General features: G+C 39.7%; 1 protein-coding gene across 2 annotated transcripts in view; it reads left to right on the forward strand.

Annotated features, from left to right (window-relative positions):
- Nucleotides 1-26,043, forward strand: part of FNIP2 (folliculin interacting protein 2) — a 137,172-nt gene that overhangs the window by 41,335 nt on the left and 69,794 nt on the right. The window contains exons 2-8 of one of the 2 annotated variants that reach the window (XM_011970522.1): nt 16,635-16,761; nt 19,813-19,968; nt 22,216-22,316; nt 22,422-22,493; nt 23,890-23,990; nt 24,221-24,310; nt 25,812-25,883. In XM_011970522.1, coding sequence (XP_011825912.1) covers nt 16,635-16,761; nt 19,813-19,968; nt 22,216-22,316; nt 22,422-22,493; nt 23,890-23,990; nt 24,221-24,310; nt 25,812-25,883 — 719 coding nt within the window. The remainder of the gene's footprint in view (nt 1-16,634; nt 16,762-19,812; nt 19,969-22,215; nt 22,317-22,421; nt 22,494-23,889; nt 23,991-24,220; nt 24,311-25,811; nt 25,884-26,043) is intronic. The other variant, XM_011970523.1, reaches the window with a different exon arrangement.

The raw sequence follows: 26,043 nt of genomic DNA on the forward strand, positions 1-26,043 counted from the left end.
TAATCCCAGCTCCTTGAGATGCTGAAGCAGGAGAATCACTTGAACCTGAGATGCAGAGGTTGCTGTGAGCTGAGATCATACCACTGCACCCCAGCCTGGGCAACAGAGCAAGACTCCATCTCAAAAAAAAAAAAAATCTAGTGACTCTTAAATATGATGCCAGGTATATGGTATCATCCTCATGTAATTGCTTCCAATCCTCTTTCTTAAAATATTGACTATAGCAAAGCCGCCAACAACTTTTGAGTTTTTCAAACTTTCCCGGCAAATCAGCAAACAAAATCCACAGGGCTGTTTATATGAGAAATCTGGGACTTGCCAAACGTATCTGTGAATCATTGTTGCTCTGGTAGCAAGAGAAAACTTGCCATGTCTTTCAAGTATACCCCTTACAGACTGAAAAGGAACTGAAACAGAGCACTTCAGAGTCAATTGTGCTTTACAGTTTCATATCTTGACATTTGATTTCAGAAGAAATTCTCTGTACTGCTTTAGAATCACCAGGATGATTCTAAATGAGTATAGATATTCATCTTAGATACATTTGTAGATGAGATAGTTCTATTAAAAAAGGGAACTCCTTAGATTGTCTGTGGTAGTTACTTAACAAGAAAGTAAGTACAGAAACTTGAGTGCATTTTTTCCCTGGTGAGCTGCTTCACATAGATAAGCTCACCATGATTTTATGACTAGTCTTTATTTATAGCAGTTGGGATTACTGACTAGGAAATATAAAAATAGTTACAGATTTAGAGAGCGATATGCTAAGGCAACAGACCAAAGAATTCTGAAGAGTATAATAAAAGGTCATTAAAAGTAAGTGTAATGCAGGTTTGCAGGAGTGGAAAGAATGTTTCTCACTGCCTGTGGCTCCTGGAAACAGTGTGAAAACCGCTCTACCCTGATGCTACTTAATAGAAAATGTAGCAGTTGGACAGGTTGAATGAAGTGGATAGAGAGAAAAAACAAACCCTAGTCAGCTGATGGTCTTGTGCTTTGTGACAAGCTTCACAGAGAGGTCGTAAATGGTTGGGTGTGACTCTGATGCGTTGGGTATTGCGGTCACACGTTCTTCTGGGCTTCCTGCATTCCTTCCCTTTTTACTGATTTTTATGTACCATGAGAATTTTTCTTTGACTAGTTATAAGAGTTTATTTCTGCTGGCTGAGGGTAGAGATTTTGAGACGTAATTCCAGACTGATAAGAGTGAATGAATCAAGGAATGCAGTGTCATGTCTGATTTAGGGTTCAAGAACATTTGTCTTTTCCCTCTGAGGATACATCACTTACTAGGAATAAATCAGCAATCTTAATATAGGAGATTTTCGTAGAGGCTAACAACTGACATCAGCTTTTGTCTGGGTCATATTTGGATAAGCTTTGATGACATAACAGGGTAAAGCACTTGTTATTAGTCACCATAGCTAACTCTGTCCAGAATGACAGTGTTCCAGGCAGAAGATGAAGTTAATCCAGCTCTGGAGTCTTCTGAAGCCTTTTTTCCTCAAGTTCCACTCAGCTCTGTGCTGAAGTGGAATGCTGGCTGAACTGGTACCCCCCACCATCCCTGGTTCTCCTGTTATGACTCCTGTGGTGAGTCAGGCTCTGGCTTAGCCTTATCCTTTTATTGTTATAGTAACAAAAGCCAAATAATTGCTGAACAGTGATGTAGCAAGCCCTGGTGGGAATTGGCGACAGCAATAACTTGTGACCCATCTAAGATTATAACTGTCAAAAGTCACCAAAGAGAATCCAGCCTATGGGTTATAAAAACACCAAGGTTCCTGGGAATTTTCTTCTCTTTTATGAGTTCCCAAGGGGATATTGAGGTATCAGGTGTACATCCATCCATCAGCCTTATGTCTTTAAGGGTTTAAGAAAGGTTTTTTAAAAAACTACTTTAGGTTTTTACAGAACCAATGTGAATGAAAATCCTTTTTTCTCACTATGCCATATCCTTTCACTTTCATGCCTCACCCTGTCCAAAGACAGAAAAAGGAACTTAGTTGACTTAAGCTATTTTTCCACTTACTAATTTTCAGCTCTAGCATATGAGAACCTAGACTTAATGCCAGATAAAATGGAAGGGCCTTTGACTTGGGGATCTTCTCTACCCTGATTTTATGATCTGAGGGTCTTCTCTGCCTTGAAATCACTGTCTTTGGGAACATCATATCATCTCTCTGTTTTTGTTTTCTCAATAATAATAATAATAATAATAGTAGAATGGAATGGTGTTTCCTGAGCCTCAACTTCAGATCCACTGAACCAAATTCCTGGCGGTAGAGCTTGTGAAGCTTTGTTGATTACATGCACACACACACACACACAACTTCTGGGGTAATTCTAACGATGAGCCAAACAACTTGGGAACCAGTGAACAGGTAGTGTCTGACATCCCTTCCAGCTAACATTCTGATAATCTGTCAGTGATCCATGAGTCCTGAAGTTAGAGAAATTTAAAAGCTGGGCTTTGGGTAATCAAGGGAATCAGAAATAGCTCAGTGGTAATCTTTTTCCACGTGAGCGAACAAGCCACGTGGGTGTTTGAGGAAGTACATTTTCAACAGAGGGAACAGGAAGTACAGAGATCTTAAGGCAGGAACATGCCTGGTGTGCATCCTAAAAAGAAGAATATTGCCTCAGGGCAAAGATGATTTGGATTCAGAAAGGAAACGATCCTTCGTGGGAATGTGAATGGGGTGGAGGTGTGCTGGTGGATGGTCTAGCAGCTGCACACTGTGATATGAGAGGGAGGCAGAGGTTGCTGCCCCTAGTATCTTTCCCACTGGACCTTGCTTGATAGCTGAAACTCCTATTATTAAATTCTCATTTGTTTGTATTTAAGCATTGTTCTCTCTAGGCAGTAGCTAATACCTTACTGTGAACTATCTTAGGGGAACATTCCTCTCTGTCAGTAGGAGCAAGACCACATGTGACAGGTGGGTGCCTTCTGTGGAGCAGTGTGTGAGGACTGACCCTCCTTTTTCCAGCCAGGTGACTAGAACAAGGAGGAGACGGCCTGTAATTCTGCTGAACAGGGACAGACTTCATAGCCACATCTGAAGCTCGAGTTACGTGTCCTTGGTTCTCATCCTTACAGGGTGTTCTATAGCTGACCGTAACAGACAAAAGTGATCTTCAGAAAATAGTCCTGTCACAAATTTTTAAATGAGTGCTTATTCCTGAAAGTTTCTAAATTTTAAAAGTTCCTTTGACAACTGAAATTAAAATAATTTTTTGCTTTAAAAAAATTTTTAGAGCAATTTTAGGTTCACAGCAAAATTGAACAGAAAGTACAGAATTCCCACGTACACCTTGCCCCCATAGTATCAACATCCCACACCACAGTGATATATTTGTTACCATTGAGGAATCTATATTGACACATCTTTATCACCCAAAGTCCATAGTTTGCATTAGGGTTTATTCTTGGTGTTGTATATTCTATATGTTTTGACAAAATTGTAATGACATGTATCCACTATTCGTACTAGATAGTTTCACTGCACTAGAAATCCTCTGTGCCTTGCCCGTTCATCCCTCCCTCTCCTCTAGCCCCAGGCAACCACTTTTCTTTTTACGGTCTCCGTAGTTTTGCCTTTTCCAGAATGTCATTTGATTAGAATCATACAGTATGTACTCTGTTCAGATTGGCTTCTTTCACTTAGAAATATACATTCAAGGTCCCTTCATGTCTCTTCATAGCATGGTAGTTCATTTCCTTTTTAGCACTGAATAATATTCCATTGATTATCTCTTTGCGTACTGAAGGATGTCTTGGTTGCTTCTATGTTTTGGCAATTATGAATAAGGTTCCTCAACTCATTTGGATAAATAACAAGGAGTCCCATTGCTGGACTGTAAGGTAAGAGTATGTTTGGTTTTGTAAGAAACTGACGAACTCTTCCAAAACAACTCCACCACCAGCAATGGATGAGAGTTTCTGTTGCTCCACATCCCCACCAGCATTTGACATTGTTAAGTGTTCCAGTCTTTGGCCATTCTACTAGGCATGTAGTAGTATTTCTTGTTTAAATTTGTGTTTCTCTAATGACATACAACGTGGATCAACTTTTCATATGCTTATTTGCCATTTATATTATCTTTGGTGAGGTGTCTATTCAGGTCCTTTGCTCATTTTTTCATCAGTTGGTTTGATTTCTTACTGAGTTTTAAGTGTTCTTTATTTTGGATAAAACAGTTCTTTATCAGATATATTTTTTGTGAATATTTTATCTCAGTCTGTGGCTTGTCTTCCCATTCACTTGAAGTGTCTTTATTAGAGCAGAAGTTTTTAATTTTAGTGAAGTCCAGCTTCTCAATGATTTCTTTCATGGACCACGCCTTTGGTGTTGTATCTAAAAATCCTTCGCCATGCCCAAGATTGTCTATATTTTCTCCTGTGTTATCTTCTGTGAGTTTAGTAGTTTTGCTTTTTACACTCAGGCTTGTAAGCCATTTTGGGTTAATTTTGTGAAGGACGTAAGGTCTATGTCGAGATTGTTTTTTTTTTTTGTACCTGGATGTCCAGTTATTCCAGCACCATTTGTTGAAAAGACTGCCTTTGCTCCATTGTATTACTGTTGCTCTTTTGTCAAATATCGATTTATATTTATGTGGATTTTTATCTGAAGTCTCTATTCTGTTCCATTGATCAGTTTCCCTATTGTTTTGTTAATGCCACACTTGCTCCTTCTCCTCCTCTTCTTCTTCTTCCTCCTCCTTCTCCTCCTTCTTTTAAGAGGTGGAGCCTCACTCTGCCCAAGCTGGAGTGCAGGTTTTTACACCTCAGAAGGACATGCAAAGGAAGGTCCTGGAAGGAAGAGAATGTTATCCTTAACCTGTTTGCTACTGGTATCAAGGTGATAGTGCAGTCAAGTTGGATGAGCACAGAATTTGGAGTCAGGAGACTTTGATTTTAGTCCTGACTTAGCCACTTACTGAACACAACCTTGTTAAAGTCTCCTAACTTCCGTGTAAAACATTATATAATACAGACTCTCACAGGACATTTGAGAAGGTCAGCTCAGGTGAATTCTGTAAAAGTGTTTGGTAAACTCTAAAATATTAGGCAATTATTTGTGCATGTGCTGTGCAGTTCTTATCACCAGCCTTCCCCTGCCCACATTCAAACACCAGACCTTCTGGAATTGGTATCTCTAGGCTCTGCATGAATTATGCAGTAAAAAAGGCAGTTATTTAATATGATGGAAATCCATCTGATACACCACTAGAACAGCAATCACAAACTGAAAGACATAGATGGGTTTAATAAATGAGAAAAGGGATTGCTTTTTTAGAGAGAAACTTTCTCCTGTCTTTGGGGGAGGGAGGGGATGAAGGGGGACAGGAAAATGTAGTGTACGAGTGTTGAGAAGAAAGCTCAATAAATGCCATTGTCTAGGCCAAACTACATATTTGAAAACTGAATCTGAATGCCTGGAATTCATTAAGGTGGTTTCACTGTAGGAGTTCACCCACTGCCTCATGCTTCAGCTACCAAGAAGCCTCTTAAAGGAAACAGTAGTTAAGGGGTTTGTCTTAAAGTAATAATAGATTCTCTGGGTTTTAAAAAAAAAATAGGCTGTTCCTATTGTAGTCCTCATCTTTGTTGTTTGTTTTTACTTTTTCAAGAGACAGTACAGTCACATGGCTTAATATTCAAAAGGCACAAAATAGTGGTGCATGTTGAGAGCACAATCACAGTGTGCCTGGCTCTGTGTTAAGTGCTTTACATTTAGTCACCTAAACAGCACCTTATAAGTGGAGTTATATAGGAGATAATACTATTATATTATCTCCATTTTGCAGATGAGGCTATTGAGGAACAAAGAGATTAGGTAACTCACCAAAGTTACATAGCTAAGAAGAGGCAGAGGGTAGGACCTGAGCCCAGGATTCCTGGGTCCAGTCTACACTCCTCACTATGCTGTTTTGATGGATGTGTATTACATAGTGCAGAGAAAGCCTTTCCCTTTACTCTGTAAAGAGTAGAATGAAGAGTCTTCTGCTTTCTTTTCCATTAGTAATCCAGCTTTCTTTCTTTTTTTTTTTTTTTTCTGAGACCAAGTCTCGCTGTGTCGCCCAGGCTGGAGTGCAGTGGCGCGATCACTGCAAGCTCCGCCTCCTGGGTTCATGCCATTCTCCTGCCTCAGCCTCCTGAGTAGCTGGGACTACAGGCGCCCACCACCTCGCCTGGCTAGTTTTTTGTCTTTTTTTTGTAGAGATGGGGTTTCACTGTGTTAGCCAGGATGGTCTCGATCTCCTGACTTTGTGATCCACCTGCCTCGGCCTTCCAAAGTGCTGGGATTACAGGCGTGAGCCACTGCACCCGACCCAGTAATCCAGCTTTCTACTCCAGAGTCAACTAGTATTACCAATTCATTGTATTTCTTCTAGAGATAGTGTATGCATGTATAATAAAACCGAGAGTTCTCTACCCCCAATTTTTCCTTTTTCTAGGCTTATGGTAGCATTCTCTACACAATATTTTATACTTATTTTTGTTCCAGTCAAAAATGTTTTGGAGTTTATTATATACTTACCTAAGGAGCTTCCTTATTCTTTGCTGTGTCAGTGTAGCACTCCCTTGTATGGATATACCATAATTTATTTAATCATCCTGCTGACAGTTTGTTTCCAAACAGTACTGCAGTCATTACCTTTTTGTACATATCATTTTGTACCTGTGCAAATTAATCTGTAGGATTCATTCCTAGAAGTGAACTTGCTGGGTCACGAGTATATTATTTGTTTGTTTGTTTGTTTGTTTGTTTGTTTAACCTCTTTTAGAGATAATATTTTACAACCTAAAATAGGTGACAATTGTCTATTTATTTTGGTTCTTTCGTTTTGCAAATGAGAAACCCTTATACAGAGAATCATGCTTTTCACCTCTGGAAACTTCTTGGAAAATAGAAGTATTACCTTGTCTGAGTACAGTTTAATTAGATCTAGAAGTGATATATGAGGCAGTGTCTTGAGTATTTACTTTGAAACTTATTCATTTATCTATTATTAGTATATGATTTCCCTGGAAATGGGGGAGGGGAAAGATATGACATCTTGATGCAAGTTACCTTTTATAATTGCATAGCAATTATATATTTCAGTAATCCAGGAATATAATCATGTGTTGATGGCTTTGGTTATGCTGACAAGGTTAGAAAGAATTAACTTGGCCGGGCACGGTGGCTCATGCCTGGACTCCTGGCACTTTGGGAGGCCATGGTGGGCGGATCACTTGAAGTCAGGAATTCGAAACTAGCCTGGCCAACATGGTGAAACCCCGTCTCTACTAAAAATACAAAAAAATTAGCCGGGTGTGGTGGCAGGCACCTGTAATCTCAGCTACTTGGGAGGCTGAGGCAGGAGAATCACGTGAACCCGGGAGGTGGAGGTTGCAGTGAGCTGAGATCGCACCACTGCACTCCAGCCTGGGCAACAGAGCAAGACTCCATCTCAAAAAAAAAAAAAAGAAAAAAAAATAGCTCAGTGATTATTGAGTTAATATGTGCATGGAGATGAACCATAAAGCTCTTTTTTTTTTTTTTTGTCAGTTTGGCTATTTTAAGTACAAGTAGTTTCTAGTTTACAGATATCAGAAAAGAATAAATCATGCGCATTTAAGAATTAAGGGAACCATTTTGGGGAAAAATGGGCCATTTATAGAGATTCTGTAGGGGTTTTTTGTTTTGTTTTTGCAGAGTCGGAATCTCACTATGTTGCTCAAACTCCTGGATTCAAGCGATCCTCCTGCCTTGGCCTCCCAAAGTGTTGAGATTACAGGCATGAGCCACTGCACCTGACCTCTGTGGGTTTTTTAAGGAGAAAAAAGGAAGGAATTATTAACAACAGCAGCAACAACTCTGCAAGGGGCAGAGTCTTGACTGCCACAGTAACCTGCCCACTCAGTGTCCCTCTCGCCTCAAAAGAACTTGTACTTTTCCCCTTTAGATTTTGTGAGCACCTTTTGAAAGTTCTGTTATTAGGGCTGTGTTGATATTAAGATGCTTATTGTAAGTACAGATTATGTTTAGAAGGTTTAAGGGATACCATGTAGTAATAATGTAGGTTAATTCATTAAGATTGCTTTCCTTTTAGTACCTGACTGAGATCATCTATTCTAAATCACACTGTGCACATTTAATAGATAACCTGGGATTATAATGTGTTAGAATTGGAAGCACCAGACCTTTAGGTATAATTTTAGTCCCACCCCAGTTCCCATTTTTGCTTTTTTCTTTTTTCAGACAGTGTCTCACTCTGTCTCCCAGGCTGGAGTACAGTGGTGTGATCTCAGCTCACTCAACCTCTGCCTCCTGGGTTTAAGCAATTCTTGTGTCTTAGCCTCCCCAGTAGCTGGGATCACAGGCACCCACCACCTTGCCTGGCTAATTTTTATGTTTTTAATAGAGATGGAGTTTCACCATGTTGGCCAGGCTGGTCTCAAACTCCTGGCCTCAAGTGATCCGCCTGCCTCTGCCTCCCAAAGTGCTAAGATTACAGGCGTGAGCCACCATGCCTGGCCCCACTCTATCCTTTTATAGAGGAGGAGACGCTGGATTAAGAGGTGAAGAAGTGACTGAGATCGGACTGTGGGATCCTGCCTCCAGCCTGGGCAATCTGACATCCAGTGGAGTGTTCCACTATTTTGTCTATGCTGTGGTGGCCCCAGGGCAGTGGAATGTGGGTGGTGGTGCTGTAAGTGCCACACACAAACTTGACCTGTTTTAGAGTTTTGCTTAATGTGATCCTGAACTCAGAAAGGTAGGAAGAAATTCTGTCTTTTCCTCTCTGTACTTTGTAGTTCCTTGTTCATAGCACCCAAACCTTAGGCTGTATTGTGACACACACAATAACGTTTTGTCACTGCCGTGTGAACACATTATTTAAAGACATATGTGGTTTTAACCTGTGACCTTTGCTACCATTTACACATTATTTTGGTAGCAAGGAGGGGGAAAACAAGTTCAGAGCTACAACTAACCTACTTACACAGAAACTTTTGGCTGTCATTTTTGTTAGAGATCAGTTATATTCAGGAAAATGTGGGGAACCTGAAAGTTATTTATTCCAGTCTTTTGTCCTTTTCTCAGACATGGTAATCACTTAAGTGATCAACAGTCCTTTATCCTATAATTCCAAAATCCTAAAATTTCTGGAAAATCTTTTGGAATTAATCTGAACTGATGTGAGGCTGTTTATAGTCTCTATCTAATGCACTTAGCGTTTAAGTGTTCATAACTTGGGCTGGTGAAATATTAATTTGTTTGTTTTGGGGGTTTGATTACATCTCAGTCCCTGGAGGAGGTATTATGTAATATGTAATGTAGCATCTTTCCGATTTCAAAAAAAAATTCTGAATCTGAAACATCTAGCCCCAAGGCTCTCAGTTAAGGAATTGTGTATCTGAGTAGATCTTTGAATTATGCTTTACAGTTTTGAAAGTGCTTTCATAACTTACTCTCTGTTTTTCCCGACAGCCTTGTAAGGTAGATAAGACAGGTGCATTTTGGGAAAGCTCAGCGCTAGGGTTGGAGCGTTCCTAAAATCATCTGGGTTGAAGGCAGCAGAGCTAGAGTTAGAAGCTCTGTTTACCCTGGTGAATCCTAATCCATGTCCCAAGCATTATGTCCTCTGTGACCCACATCCATCCCTCACCCAACTATGTGGACTTGACCTCTTTATCCTGTAGAGTCCCCCTAAGTCCTTATAGACATTTATCTTGGCACCTGTAACAGTATAGTTAACTTAATATTTGTATGTTGGCCTTTCCATTCCCAGTTATAAGCATATTGAGGTAAAGACTGGATATAGTTAATTTCTGTTCCTGGTACCTCTCATGGTGCCTGTGTGAAGCCAGACACTCAAAGGTGTGTGGAAGGAATGAACTCAGAAGTATGGTTTTATGTTGCAGTGCTCCTTCCATGCCTTTGCTGCTGATTAAACATATTTATTCTTTCATTCCACATTTTCCTTTACAAAAGGAATAAAGGATTTACATATTACCTACTTTCTTAAAGATGGAAGAATTGCAACCAACATGCAGTATAGCTCTGTGTTGGTAACGTAACAGTGGACTACATTTAATTGGAATTGTTTGTAAATTAATATTAATATCTTTAGGTTATCAATACATATTAAAGCTTCCGATAAGAACTTTAAGTGCTTTTCACTATACTCCTGATCACAGGATAGCAACTCAATGGTGATTTTTTATGCGGTTCCTCAGAAATTGCTCTAGGCAATTCACACAGCTAAGGCTGTATAAGTGCAAAACAGTGAAAGAAAGGAGAGCCAACACAGTCTTCCTGAGAGTACTAACATAGCAAAAGATAAATGAATTCCAAATCTGTTACTGCCATCTATTTACATAATTTTTTTCTTGAAATAAACAGCTTTTTACTGGGTGGGAAATAATGTGTATTTTATGCTGACAGAGTGAACTCTCATTGCCATGTCAAGCTTAATTTTCCCTTTTCTTCCACCCCCAGTCTTCATTTAGTTTCAGGGTATAGCCCTTTGGGTCTCCCCACTCTTCTTGAGCAAACCTTTTGAGAGATTTCTGCTTGTACTTAGAAACTGTTTTTTGAGACACTAAGGAAACGGTGGAGGTTGGCGGGGGAAAAAAGAATATAGAATAGGGTTGAAGAGTGGTTGGAAAATGTCATGTAGTGCGTTTCATAGGAGCAGGGTTATGGTTTGTTCACTGCTTTATCTCAGAATGCTTGCCAAGTAGTAGGCATGCAGGAATTGCTGGTTAAATGGATAGTATTTTTGCCAGTTGTTGTTGTCATCATTGTTGTTTGTTTTTGTTTTGTTTCATTTTACCTTTTCTTGGACCATTGAAAGTTGCCTATCATTCCTGACTGTTTAAATATGTACCTTCTTGTATCATAAGACTGTTCTTTAAACTCTTTATGTAAACTTATTTTTGACTGTGTAGGGTGGCTTCCTCGTGTGAGACCAAGAGGAAAAACAGAGATCATGCTTTTTCGACATGGGGATACCCATGACCACTTCTACTGTGATTCCTGTAAAAGTTCAAGAGAAGAAACAACACCCACACTAGAACTGGTCTCAAAGGATATAGCAAATCACCCTGCAGCATGTTATACAACTATTGCTCTTTTCCTTATTGGCCTTTAATCCTCGAAACCCTGGATTTACAAGTCACTACCTCTGCATTTGCCCTGAAAATGGTCTTCTCAAACCACTTTAGTTGTCTTCCTAAAGCACAGGTCAGATCATGTCATTCTCTTTCTTGAAATCTTGGAATTGGCACACCACAGCTTGTAGAACAACAGCTGCATTCCTTGGCATAACATTTAAAGCCCCTCACAAGTAGTCCTCAAGTGCCTTTCTACCTCATTTGCTGTGTGGTTCTTCTGCAGGAGACACATTCCAAGCACTCAGTGATATTGTCTTTTTGTGTTTGTGCTGTGCCCTAAGTCTGCAGTGACTTCCCTGTTCATTATTCCTTCTGTGTCTTTGTCCAGATTTTCTCCTTCTTAGGAGGACACCAGTCATTGGATTAGGGTGCCTACTAATTCAGTATGACCTCATCTTAACTTGATTTTATCTGCAGAGACCCTGTTTCCAAGCAAAGTCATATTCACAGGTATAGGAATTAGGACTTGAACATATCTTTTGGGGGGACACAATTTAAACTACAGTACATGGCTCTAGTAAAGAGAATTCTGTTTTCTGTGTTTCAGATCACTTGAACTCTAGTGCCTTTCATGTTTCAGGGAGGTAACTGAGAATTTCGTTCCTTGCTTTTCCACTCTTGAGTAGTTTCAGAAATAAGACCTGGCTTCAAGTCTAACCAGGCAAATCCTGGCATCCTGGAATTTTAAAACTGAAAAGAGTCCATATAAGTCATTTTGCTTAAATTTTATAATAAGAAAAGGTAGACAAATCATCTTCTCTTACTGTGCCTGAAGGCATAAAGTGGACATAAATAATACCCTGATGCCAAGGACAGTGTTCATTCTTTATGTTCAGCAAAAACAGAGAAATGAAATAATTCAGATTAGAATAAGTTTCTCTGAAATGGTCAGCTATTTTAAGGCAAAAGCCCCAGTTCTTGTTTTCATACCCCTTTTGAATCATGCCCAGTGGCCCCAGTCATATGAAGAGATGTCCTCAGTAAAGCACCAGGAACTGTGGTCGGTGCTCTTGCAAGCTCCACAGTAACTGTTGGTTGAATGTAGGAGTGAATGTGAATATGAAGAGAATATGTGTGCCATGGAGCTACCAATAGCTCAAGTCCTGTGTATCAGGGATGGCAGGGAAAGGGGTTGGGAGTGTGCTGGGAATTTTCATAGATTATCTCTTTTAATCTTCACAACAGGACCTATAAGTACTCCTAGGGGAGACGTTCCCAAAACTGTAAAACTGGTGGGAAGCAGAGCTGAGATTGGATCCCAAGCCCGTCTCATTCGGAAGCACTAGTGACCTTTGTCCTGCCTGCCTCTGTTTCTTTTACCAAATTATGCAACTGTTTTTTCCTCTACTAATATTAAAATGTGAGTGTCTCACTGTACTTTGGGAGGCTGAGGCGGGCAGATTGCTTGAGCTCAGGAGTTTGAGACCAGCCTGGGCAACACGGTAAAACCCTGTCTCTACAAAAAATACAAAGAAATTAGCCAGGCATGGTGGCGCATGCCTGTAGTCCCAGCTACTTTGGGGGCTGAGGTGGGAGAATTGCTTGAGCAGGAGACTGAGGCTGCGGTGAGCCGAGATGGTGCCACTGCACTCCAGCCTGGGCAACAGAGCAAAACGCTATTTCCAAAAACAAGAGATGTCAATGTCAAAATTATATTTATGTATTAAACCAAAAGTAGTATTCATATGGAAGAAGAACAGAGTTTTCCTCTTTTTTTTTTTTTTTGTTTTTTTTTGAGATAGAATCTCACTCTGTTGCCCAGGTTGCAATCTCAGCTCACAGCAGCCTCGACCTCCCGAGCTCAGGTGATTCTACCGTCTCAGCCTCCGTACTCCAGTAGCTGGGACTACAGGTGTGCACCACCATGCCCAGCCAACTTTTTGTATTTTTAGTAAATATGGGGTTTCACCCTGTTGCCCAGGCTGGCCTTGAACTCCTGGGCTCAAGTGATCAGCCGGCCTCGGCCTCCCAAATTGCTGAGATTACAGACGTGAGCCATTGTGTCTGACCGTTTTGTTTTGTTTTGTTTTGTTTGTTTGTTTGTTTGTTTAAGAGATTGGATCTCACTCTGTCACCAAGACTGGAGTTGGAGTGCAGTGGTATGATCATGGCTTACTGAAGCCTTGAACTCCTGGGCTCGAATGATCCTCCCGCCTCAGCTTCCTGAGTAGCTGGGACTACAGGTGTATACCATCACAACCAACTAATTTTTAAAAAATTTTAAAGAGTCTGGGTCTTGCTATGTCATCCAGTCTTGTCTGGAATTCCCGGGCTCAAGAGATCTTTTTTGCTTTAGCAACCTAAGTAGCTGGGATTACAGGTACGAGCCACCGTGTCTATCACTTGTGTCTTATAAAATACTTTTAAAGCATTTGGATCAAAAAATGAGACAATCTGAAATATATACTTTTCCCCTCTCTTTTTTAAATTATTGAGTAAAAAAAATATTTTTAGACTCCTGGATCAGTACAATTGTCCATGATTTTTATTTCCATCTTTTTTTCATTGAAAAATAACATGAAACATTTAATGAGGTGTTATGATCATTATTAAATTTTATCTCTTCTAAAGTAGCTGTTTTCAGTTTGATATTTGAATACGTGTTATTCTTCAAAAATAAGGATTGAATGACTTGGTTATAAATTATAATGCTCTCTTGGCAAAATGTAATTATTAAGGCAAAATTGATTTAAAAGAAAATGAAAGTAAATTAAATCCAATTTTTTTTACTTTTAACAAAATGAACATATGTACTATGTTATAATAATATATAGCTTCAGAGCCTTTTTAATGACCTCATTTTATTTATTTATTTATTTAGAGATGGACTCTCTCTCTGTCGCCCAGGCTGGAGTGCAGTGGTGCGATCCCGGCTCACTGCAACCTCTGTCTCCTAGGTTCAAGCGATTCTCCTGCTTCAGCCTCCTGAATAGCTAGGATTGTGGGTGCCCACTAGTGCGCCTGGCTAATTTTTGTATTTTTAGTAGAGACGGGATTTTACCGTGTTGGCCGTGGTTGGCCAGGGTGATCTTGAACTTCTGACCTCCAGTGTTCCGCCTGCCTTGGCCTTGTGTAATTTTAAAGTTTAGTGGTCTGGGTCATAGTCATCAGACTGTGTTGGTTGTAAGTGACAGTGAACTAATTCCAGGAATAGTGCTTACTCAGGAACAGCTGGCTTCGGGTACTGCCAGGAATCTGTTTCATTCCATTGCTCACCTCTACTTTCCTCCACGCTGACTTTTGCTGACTTCATTTTCAGACAGGCCCTTACTTCATGATGGCAAAAATAGCCACCACCAACTCCAGGGTTACCATTTACAAGCTGAACAACTGAGTTTTGGGGCTGGCTCACACAGCCAGCTTGGGTCATGTGGCCATGTCTCATTAGCCAGACCTGAAACATGGACTCCCTCTGGACTGTGAATAGAGGGAAAATGGTTTGAAAATAAACTTGCCATGTTGTTGTCAAGATTAGGAGGAAAGGATGCTGGGCATGATAGTTTAGGACACAGCTTGTTGAAAGAAGGTACAACCAGAACTTTATATGTTTTGCTGCGGGGATTTAAGAAAACAAATCTGCTACCCAAAAAGAACATGTTCAGTATTAACTGCCTGAAAAAGGAGAAGACCAAAAATGCACAATTTGTGATTGAGTACCAGACACTGTATTAATTTTCTTTAAAAATCATAACACTAACAATCCTCTGAGGTAATTATTGCCATTTTGGAGCACTTACTGTGTGTCACTCTTTGTGTGAAGCACTTTACACATTTCATTTAATCCATAGGGCAGCTTTGTGAGGGCAGTCTTAATATTCTCATTGTACTGATGAAGAACTAGGAGGCCAGAGGCATTTGGATTTGAATCCAGATGTGTCTGATTTCATTTATACCATCTCCTAGTTTTACAGTTTGCTTTTGTTAGTCTGCCTGTGTGTGCATCTATCCTCCTCTGTCCCATCAGAGCTCCCCCTCAGCTTCTCTAAGCAAGGCCCCCTTTCATCTCTGGCACCTTTCCAGTCCATTGGGAAACCGGCTCAACTCTGTCCTCTGAGTATGCCACCAGTGTCTGTCCCCGTTCCCCCACCTCCGCTGCTGGAGCTCTAGCCTTCATTATGAAGGGCCGGAACTCTTATTATGAGTTCTGTTTGGCCTTCCTGCTTCCAGTCTTCATCTCTTCCACCCCCATTTTCCTTAATAGCCAGATTGAACTTTCAAAAAGTGCAGACCTGATCTTATCAAGCGTCTGTTTTCCTTGGCTTCTCATGGAGGGAGAGCATGATCCTGGCCCCTGCCTGCCGTCCTTTCCACCTCATGGCACTCACTCTCTGGCCTCTTTTCTTTTTCCTTCTCCAGTGCGGCAGTCTTACACCTTACCACGTCCTTCTCTGCTCCTACAGTGCACTTCATTTGTTTTACTTCTTCAGGTCTGTGTTTACATGTCACTTCAAGTCCTTAGGGACTTCTCTGTCCCTCTCCCCTGCCTCTTCAATCTGGAAATCTGAAACTGTTTACTGCTCCTTTTTGTACTTTTCACAGTTTGTAGTGATACATTCAACTGTGATTATTTGCCTAATATTCCCCACTGAATCATGAACTCCGTAAGGGTGGGGACCAGGTCTGTCTGGTTAATTAACTGCTGAGTCTCTAGCAGCAACCACAGTGCCTGGAATATCACCGACACTCAAATATGTGGTGACTGGACTGATGAGTTAAAAACTGAGTATGACCAAAGCGGTGCACTTTTAAATGATTACCTTTTCTATAGTTCTCTCACTCTCATTTATTAAGAATGAACCTGTGTTTTCCTTGGAGCAGTTTTATCCCAGTTGCTTTTGGTTTGCTTAGAAACATGCTTCCTTTCTTGCTGACTGTAATTGCTAGCAATTCTGATGTTCTACAGTGATGCACTTGGTTTTTGAAACTCCTGGATTAGAGCTAGCCATAATCGGGGAAGATAATAAATTTTAGGGTATGTAATGCCTCTCAATTTGACCTGAGTGTGGGTAAGGGAAAGAAGAGAAGGCTCTACCGACTTGCTCCAAATGGTTCCCTGCCCAATAACACAGAAGCTTTAACACTCCTTTAACTCGGATATGCTGTCCCCAGAACCCAGGCATCCAAATTTAGCCGTCTCTGCATGTCCTTGTGATTTCTGACTGCCATCTGTGTCCAAATTGACTTTGGAAGGAGAAGCTTTCTCTTCAGTGATTTATTATTTAAAGCAGTCTTCTCAGCCCTTATGAAAACAGGCAATTTTCATATGGCCCACTGGAATCCGCATACAAGGCTATCTGTCCCAGGCTCACTGGTGCCCCAGTTCTGAGGGGATCACTATCCCTGCAAGCTTGTGGCCTTTTGATGTGCGTGCAGGCATGGTGACTGGGAAGCTTATCTGTCTGTGATCATCTCACGTGCTGCAGATGACATAACTTCTTTCTCCCTTTTTAATCCACAGTTGGTCATGTTCGGAGTTTGACCTGAATGAGATTCGCCTGATAGTTTACCAGGACTGTGACAGGAGAGGCAGACAAGTCTTGTTTGACTCTAAAGCTGTTCAAAAGATTGAGGAGGTGACAGCTCAGGTATGAAATGCTGATTTGCTTTCTCCTTCTCTCTTGTGCTTTTAACCACCCCTCTGATCAATCATTTATTAATCTATGATCTTCTCTTTGAGTTATATTATACAGTGCCATTAATGGTTCAGAAGAAACATAAGCAAGCATTGAGTCCTTTAATCAAAGCCCTACCCCCAGCAGGTATGAGTATGCTCACTACTAAACACAAGTGAAACTGTCAGCAAGTAATCATGGCAGGAGCTAAGCAGTGTACTGTTAGTAGCACTAGAGGTAAATTTGCCGGTGAGTTGCAATCCAGTAAGATTTTGATGCCAAGTGAGTGCCCCAAATGTAATGGGAAAGCAGAACTCTAAAATTCATAAAATGATAAAAAGTGTTAGCGTGAAGATCATTCTGTCCAGTGTTTCTCATAGATAATAATAAGTAGCACTGGGTTAAACAAAATTAAACAGCTTTACTCACTTACGGGGCTTCCATATGCAAGCCTGCATGGTTATCTTCAAAAAGGATTGTTTTTCAAACCCTTCTGACCAGTGGAGCTTTTATTTATTTCCCTTTTTTGGTGGAGAGTTGGGGGGTGGTGGTGGTGGTGGTGGTGGTGGTGGTAGTGGTGTAGGGTGGGTGACAAGGGATGGGTAGAGTGAGGACAGAGCAGCTCTTGATCCCTTGGAAGCAGCATGGGAATGGTAAATTAACATATTTAAGGTGAGAAGAGTCTGATCCTTTCTGGGTCTTTTTGGATATGAGACCAGGGTACTTGTAAATGCACTTTAGACCTTTCATTCTCTTTTCAGTATTTGTTCAGATGCCTACAAATTAAATAAATCCACTTGTATTCATTCTTTTTATGTTCAGTAAGTTGCTACCCATACTGACCAAATACTGGCAGTTTGTAGAATGTGCAGCTAAGTAAATGAACAGTTTATAACGCAGTCTTTGTCTCTTCAGGGCCAAGAGGTTGTTTTCCTGCTTTTGATAAGGATCATTTCTGCAGGAAGGAAGTGTTTGGTTAAACACAGTTTAGCTGGGTGGATTCCACAATATTTTAAAGTGGAGTTCTGCCAGGTGGCTAATCATTACAGTAGTTGTTGGGCTTGTTAGGTAGGGGAAGGGAGTGCGGGAGGGGAGGGGACCAAGAAATCTCTCAGGTGACTCACCGTAGGCTTTCCTGGTTAGATTTGTAACAGAAATTTAGATGAGCCAGCACTTGACCCTTTGGTGGACAGGAGATGGTTTACCTCTTAATTTCTTGAATTATTTCCCATTTCTCTGAAGGCTTCACACGGATGGTCTAGTTGAACACCTATCACTGGGGCTGCTCATAGTGGTGGCAGGTGGAGGGGAAAGGAAACACAAGTTTTCAAAAGGAACTGGAATCTTCAGTGTACTAGAGCAGTAGTAATGCTGGAATCTGGAAACATAGGCTTTCTTAGAAGCATTCATCTAACCAAAAAGGAATCTGAGGTTCAGGAGGTTTGTAGCTTGCCCAAGGCTACAAAAGAATCCAGTCGGTGCTCCATTCACTATACCAGGTGCTGTCATCACTTATAGACTGTTCAGCATTATACTCCAGCCAAAGGGTCTAGCAGTCTGAGGCAGGTGGCACTTCGTGTCACTTAGGCCCTCTGAGGGGCTGTGTTTCTGGCTTAAGTGATATTAAGTAGCAGCTGTATCTTTAGCGTGTTGAGGGAGTGCTGGGTGCTCAGGAATAATCAAGTACCACTTTGAATGCCATCATTGCTGTAGTGACAATTGTGGTCCAGCACATTTTGTGTTTTCCTTACATTCTTTTCCCATTTTCAGTCCCCACCGCCCCAGCCTCCCTTGGCAAGCACAAAACGTCATGAGTTTGTATCAAGCACATGACTGCAGGCATTTGCATTAGACCACCAGTGTGACTGTCACATTGGAGATTAGATAAGCTGCAATTGCATTCATGTTTTTTTCCAAGCAAAAGCTGCACAAGGAAAAAAAGAAAGGCAAAGAAGACTCAGAATAGAAACAACTTATCATAGAGGGTGCAGGAAGCTTCTGTAGGGAGTAATATGTTTGGGGGGAGATAAATATTAATAAAGGTTTATCCTTATACCTTTGTCACTGTGATAAAAATTAGTGGTGAACTCTATTTGGGGAATGTATAGTAGAGAATCGTCTGTTGTCCTTAACCTTTGAAGACCATATTTCCATCACGTGCTATGTAATTCACAGTAGCTCCTGTTTCAGGATTTTGGTTTCATCCCTTACAAATTCAGCCTCGTGATTTTCCTTCCTGTTACCTTTAAAGGAGTACTAGAGGAGGTGTGTCATTAAAAACACAAGCAGGCCGGGTGCGGTGGCTCACGCCTGTAATCCCAGCACTTTGGGTGGCCAAGGCGGGCAGATCACGAGGTCAAGAGATCAAACCATCCTGGCCAATGTGGTGAAATCCCATCTCTACTAAAAATACAAAAAAATTAGCTGGGCGTGATGGCACGTGCCTGTAGTCCCAGCTACTTGGAGGCTGAGACAGGAGAATTGCTTGAACCTGGGAGGCAGGGGTTGCAGTGAGCCAAGATCACGCCACTGTACTCCAACCTGGCAACAGGGTGAGACTCCATCTCACAAACAAACAAACAAAAAACCCTACAAGCCAGCCTGCCCAACTTAATAGTTTTGTTTTATTAGTTCTATTTGCTTAGTAAAAGTTTAGATTTGAAGCCTCATCTTTCTCCTCATCAATTTAATGGATTATGACTCTACATAGTACTAAAAAGCTAATAACCAAAACTCTAATAACAAAAAGGGATCAATTATATGAATTGAAGTGTAAATAATAGTTAAATTATTAAAAGATAAAGTCTTAATACATAACCTACCTCCTTTTGTCTAGAACCATTCTTCAGCATTCTGCCTTCCCAAACCATGTTTTTGTCATTACTGGGAGGGAAAAAAAAACCTGCTGTTTTTTAATGCACCTTAGGCACCAGAATGCTTTTAAAAAGGAATTCCCAATGAAGAACTGTTGACGAACCTGATATACTTCGTAATATTTTACCTTGCCTGTCTCTCTTAACCTAGAAAACAGAGGATGTTCCTATTAAAATATCAGCCAAGTGCTGCCAGGGAAGCAGCAGTGTCAGCAGCGTGAGCAGCAGTAGCAGCAGCAGCATCTCTTTCCACAGTTCTTCTGGGGGATCTTCACACCATGCTAAGGAACAGCTTCCAAAGTACCAGGTACAACCATCCCTTCTGTGGGAATGGCCCCTGGGGTTAAAGTTATTTACTGTAATTTCTTCTCGGGAAATAATGCCGCTCGAGGGCTCTACTTCAGGAATATGAGGACAAGTATTCAACACAGTACTCTTAAATGTTTCACATCAATGTTGTTTTTGCTCTTTGGCTTTTATCTCCAATAAAAACTGTAATCAAGCAGAGGTGATACAGCCTACTATGTACTAGATGAGAAATATTGCCAGTCAGGTAAATTACCTTGCTTTGTTTCCTTTGCTGTCTGATCCAGAATAATAAACATGTACTCTCCAGTTTTGTTGTAAAAATTCCTAAGGATTCTGGGAATGTATATGGGCATCCTAAGAAAATAGAACATGCCAGTAAAAGGAAGAAAGACTTGTATGGGAACAGAAAGAAACACACTGTGTGTGTGTGTGTGTGTGTGTGTGTGTGTAAGGATAGGGGTTGAGGTTTTTGAGAAATATTAGCTAACAAGATAAAAAGGAAGAAATGTTTTATAAATATTGAATGGCAAAAGGATATTAATTGATGGGGAATATATTGAACTTTTTCTTAAACCTATGTAGAATCTTTTCTACTATTTTTCTGGAAAAACAACACTAGGGAAATTACCAGAAAATGGGTCTAGAGGATTTTATTAATTTCATAGTCAGGATTTGTGCCATGCATTTGCCCTTTTTGAGACACAGTGCTCCTGGGTCTCACAGCAGTCTGCAGTTTAAAAAGTATACAGTAGAATTTTCAGCAGGTTGAGAATCACAGTTGGCATGTGGCCCTTGTACCCCAAGAAAAAGGAGATTATAAGTGAAGGAGGTGGGTTGAAGTTAGTAATAAAGAATGTGAAAACCAGTTGGTTTCTGTCTGCATATAGTGGGAAGAAGTTGGTATGAGCTATAAAGTGAGAGAGGAACCTAGCTGAGCAGGGCTGATAGATTTATCTTTCTCTTTCTGCCTCTGCAACCATGTATAAGTAAGTGTGTATTTGTGTGTCAGTGTATGTATGCTTGTGTGTCTATATGTGTGTATGTATTTGAAATTTAAAAAAAAAGATTCGGAAGAGTATGTTAAGAGTGATTCCCAGGTTTTTCCTTGGGTGGAAAGCACAGTGACAGAGAATCTAGTTGGTAGATCGGGGTGCAGAACCATGGTTGCTTTGGTGGCACGTCGGTTTGCTCGGCATTCATACCTATCCTGTTCATCAGTGTGTCACCAGCACTTAGTATAGGTGCTCAGAATTCTACATCCCAAGACACTCATTCAGATGTCACTAGGTGAATGAATGTATTGGGGTATACGATTCTAGAGCTCCAGGAGAGCTCCTGGTTCAGAGACAAAGATGTAGGAGGTATTCTATGTAAATAATAATCAAAATCAAAAGAATGGTTGAAAAAGCAGGCAGTTAGTAGGGTTGACCTCCAGGCAAAACCATAGTAAGGGATGATCTAAGAAAGAAGAGATTCAAAATGGAGAGTCATGAACAGAATCAAATATATTGAGAGAAGTTTAATAAAGCAAACTGGAAAGGGTCCATTGGATTTGACCAAGAGGGAGGAGGTCATCATTGGAGCAGTTGGACTAGTTTGAGCTAAGAGGTGAAGTCAGGCTGCGGTAGATTAACAAGCCAGTGAGAGTAGAGGAAGAGGAGGCAGGCAGTCCACTCTGGATGGTAAAAGGCATGAGAGAGACTGGTCAGAAGCTAGAGGGATCAAATGTTTTTGAAGTACTTTTGTAAAACTTCAGAGTTATCAGACCATTGGTTATCTTTTGGACCCTCACAAAACCCTATCTGCAGCAATGGGCATTTTTTATTCCATACTGTTAATTATTTGGCTGAATAATACTGAACTATATTGTTTTTCAGGATGTTTTCTTAGTACCAAGAGAAGAGTTAACGGTTATTTTCATAATTGAACCTTTCCATTTAGAGTTTATAAATGGAGATAATAGTAATCTTTGTTTCTCATAATAAAAATAAAAAGGAACTCTGATAAAACACTTGGATCCTATGTGATGATGTCGTGTATAGAGAAGAAATCACAAACATGCGTAATACTTTGGGGGAAAAATAGGCAATTGCCATTATAAGTTAAGATTGTAAGATGACCACTTGAAGCTTTGAGAAATAGTTTTAATCACCAATGACACTAATGAGATTAATAAACATTATTTTCTGTTGCATTGCACGTCATGTTCCATGTACTAACTTTGATTTTGTTTTCTTGCATGTAGTACACACGACCAGCTTCCGATGTCAACATGTTGGGGGAAATGATGTTTGGCTCAGTTGCCATGAGTTACAAAGGCTCCACCTTAAAAATACACTACATACGGTGAGTCTGGGCTTCCTTTTCTACCAGTTTTGAGAAATGGGATGGTGGTATTGACTCCTTAACTCATAAATGTATTTTTCATCTCTCCTTTCCCCCGCTCCCCAGTTCTCCTCCACAACTGATGATTAGTAAAGTCTTCTCTGCTAGAATGGGCAGTTTCTGTGGAAGTACAAATAAGTAAGTGCAGGATTTTGCATTCCCCACCCCCATTTTTTAAAGTGTGTATTTCTAGATAGAATAATTCTTTAAGGGCCATAAGGCATTTTGAAATGAGAAGCAGAATGAGTCCAAATTAACAAAGGGGTTTTAAAAGTGGCTACTGTCCTATCAACAGTGAGTGGGAAAAGGCCTTTGACTTCATTAGGTGGCCCTAAAGACAAATGGCTGTCTTTATATGTTTTGAGTCCCCATCTGTTACCCAGTCACCAATTTTTAATTTCCTGGGAAATCAAAAATAAAGAACAAAAGGGAAGGGGCTACATTATTCTGAAATATCTAAGAACTTAAGCTCATTTTGGCATATGCATTCATGTATTTTGGACTTTCAAGCAGAACTATTTCATATACTTCCATTTTTAAATAAAACAACAAAACACCAGTTGTACTTTGATAAATTTGAAAAGGGCTTGTTATAAATTAAAGGACATTCTTAGGGGTCAAGTGAAAGCTGTTTTTTCTTATCCTGGGAAATTAAAAATATTTCTCTATATATTTGAATACCATTGAGTGAGTCTTGACTTACTCTTCAACAAAACAGTTTGAACGTTTAACATTGGACTGTCGTGACTTAAGCCAATATGATAATTGTTATTTATTTCTTATGAGATTTGTTTCTAACAGACCCTTGGGATTACCTGAACATTTATTGCATTAATTCCCTTACATGCAGATTTAAGTAAAAATTATTTTGGCTTCATTATGCTGCATTATTCTCAAAGTCTTTTTGTCATTGTTGTTTTTGTCAGCTCTACACACAGCATAAGTCTTTAGTTTAATTGTTAATAAGTACAATAAATTAATAAAATCTGCTTCCCTCATATTTTTATGAGTAATTCTTTTTAAAAGTTGTGAAATGAAACTCCTGTAAGAATTATAATTTGTTATATTTTATTCCTGAAAAAAGTTGCTGAATTGCTTATTGATGTTAACCAAGAGTAAAAATTAATTTCGTTTTGAGAGTTTATGTAAAATACTTGAAACGAATGGCAACATGTTATCTGTCGGTTGCTAAAGCAAAATGTAGAAATGAATAACAGTATCTCAGGTGTCAGTCACTGAAGCAAAATTTAGAGTTTAGTGTCTTATTATATAACATGAAATTGTTAGAAGTATAGTTGTTTAGTTACATGGGTTGAGCTACATCCAAAATAGCTTTTGTTTTCTTCCAACAAATTCACCTGAAGTTGCAAGTTTAATTCCCTTTGGTAGATGTGAGACTTTGTTTATAAGGAAAAGTGTTGAGTGACTGATCAGTTGTTGTCTACATTTGCAAGTCTATTTATTAGAAAACAGCTTTAGTAACTTCTTGACATTTGTGTCCTCTTTCTCCTTTTCCTTCCCTCTCCGGATATAGCTTGCAAGACAGCTTTGAGTACATCAACCAAGATCCTAATTTGGGAAAACTGAACACAAATCAGAATAGTTTGGGTCCTTGTCGTACTGGAAGTAACCTAGGTAAAATCAGACACACAAACAAATTCTTTCTTTCTGAATACACTATTGTGGGTGTGTGTTTTGCTTTATTTGAGTTTGTTGTGGGTTGTTTTTTTTTTTTTTTTTTTTTTTCGTTTTTTTTTTGGTTTTTTTTTTTTTTTTTTTTTTTTTTTTTGCGTTATCTTTAATCTGTGTTTATTTTTTTTGTGTGTATACTTTGTTTGCCCTCTTCTATGTGTTTCCATCTCTAGGTCTGCTGCAAGCATGCAGCAGCAAACTGCTGCAGGGGGTAGCTGAAGGAGGACCTCTCCGGCTCACCCGGAGTGCTTCTTTCTTTGCAGGTTTGTGTGGAATGCTGAGTACAGTGTGACCCACACATATTAATAAATCCTGTGCAGGTTCTTAGGAAAAATCCTACTTGTGCCTCTCTAGAAATCCAAGGGGCTCTTGTGATCGCAGATATCGGTTTCAAATGCGGCCAAATCCATGGTGTGTCGAAAATTCTGCCAATGAACCTCTTGTAAATGTCTTCACTAATACTCTAGTATAAGCTGATTTTGATCTGAAATGAGCCCTTAGTATTTCGAAGAGGATTGTTTTTTCCTGTTTTTCTGGGCCTCTTCTGCTACTATGAACTGTTTCCCTTTGCCTTGGTGTCTTTTATCCATTTATTCAACTGCATCCTTACCTGCACAGAGTTTCATTAAAAGTCACTCTAATAAGAGCATGAAAGACTTCTCTCTCTCTCTCTCCCTCTCCCTCTCCCTCTCCCTCTCTCATTTAAGTAGTGTAAATACAATTTCTAGGTTATTTACAGGTATAGTCATCTTGGTGTCTCTGAGATTTAACTTGTCTTAGCATGGTTAACATGTAGGGAACCTCCATTACTAACATTTAAAGTTGTGAGTATAGCAAATGGTATTTTCCTTTCTGTTCTTTGTAGCCTGAAATATGCTAAGTACCATAGTTAACTGTCACCCTAATGAAATTGACACCCTCCCACCTACTTAGAGTGAGGAAAACACGTTTAAATACTCTCTTTAAAATTGTGAAAATAAACATGCTTCAAAAAATAGCTGTCAAGTATAATAATCAGGCAGAGCACTGGGCTGCTTGTTCATTTAAAACTTCACTACAGCAGCATCTCATCTACCTTCTAGCACAATAAGTATGCAGCTTAGGTCAGTCTGAAGCATTCCTAGAAGTCTATAATACTTCAGAGTGTTTTCCACAATTCATGCCAGAACATGAGTTTTTCTAAGTAACTCTACAATAATACTGTGTATGGGTGTATATGGAAAGAAATGGAGGAAGAAATATTTGAAAATGAGTATAAATGTTTTCTATCTGCCAAGAGAGTGGGTTATAAACAGAGAAACATTTTTTGAATTTATGAAATGGTTTTCAAGTATTTCTCTTCCCTAAGTCGCCTACAGTTACTACCAAAACTGATTATAAAGCATTTTGAAAATACATTGCTATTTAAATACTACTACTAATGAAGAAAATGGCTAAAAAAAAAATCTACCTGAGAATGTTTGTTCATTGCATCAACTGCAATCATTTATTATTCAGAGTTTTTTCTAAAGAGTTGAACGTCACTCAAAAAAGTTCGTATGCTACAATTGAATACAGGCAGATTTTTATGAGATAGTTACTTGGTTCTCTTTTCTTCTCATTATCTTTTTATATAATTTTGCCTTCTAGTTAATCTCTGTTATAAGCTTATGCCAATCATCAGTAGCAGTAGCCTACTTTGAAATGTGAAAATTACTGCAGTCATTTTTAAAACTGTATCTCTGAAGAGCCCAATAACATGGTTTCCTTGTTCCTTTATCTTAGCACACAGCACACCAGTTGATATGCCAAGCAGAGGACAGAATGAAGACAGGGACAGCGGCATTGCTCGATCAGGTACTTGTACTCCATTTATTGGTTTACCTAACAGAGTGAACTATCTACAGTGGTATGGAAGTTGGGAAAGTAGAAGACAGGTGGATAACCCTCATTCTGTTCTTTGTTTTTTCCTTCCTAAGATAGTCTGATGTATCTAAATATCTGAAACTTTAATGTA

This window comes from Mandrillus leucophaeus, unplaced genomic scaffold (assembly GCF_000951045.1).
Source record: "Mandrillus leucophaeus isolate KB7577 unplaced genomic scaffold, Mleu.le_1.0 Scaffold95, whole genome shotgun sequence".
Classification (NCBI taxonomy): Eukaryota; Metazoa; Chordata; class Mammalia; order Primates; family Cercopithecidae; genus Mandrillus; species Mandrillus leucophaeus.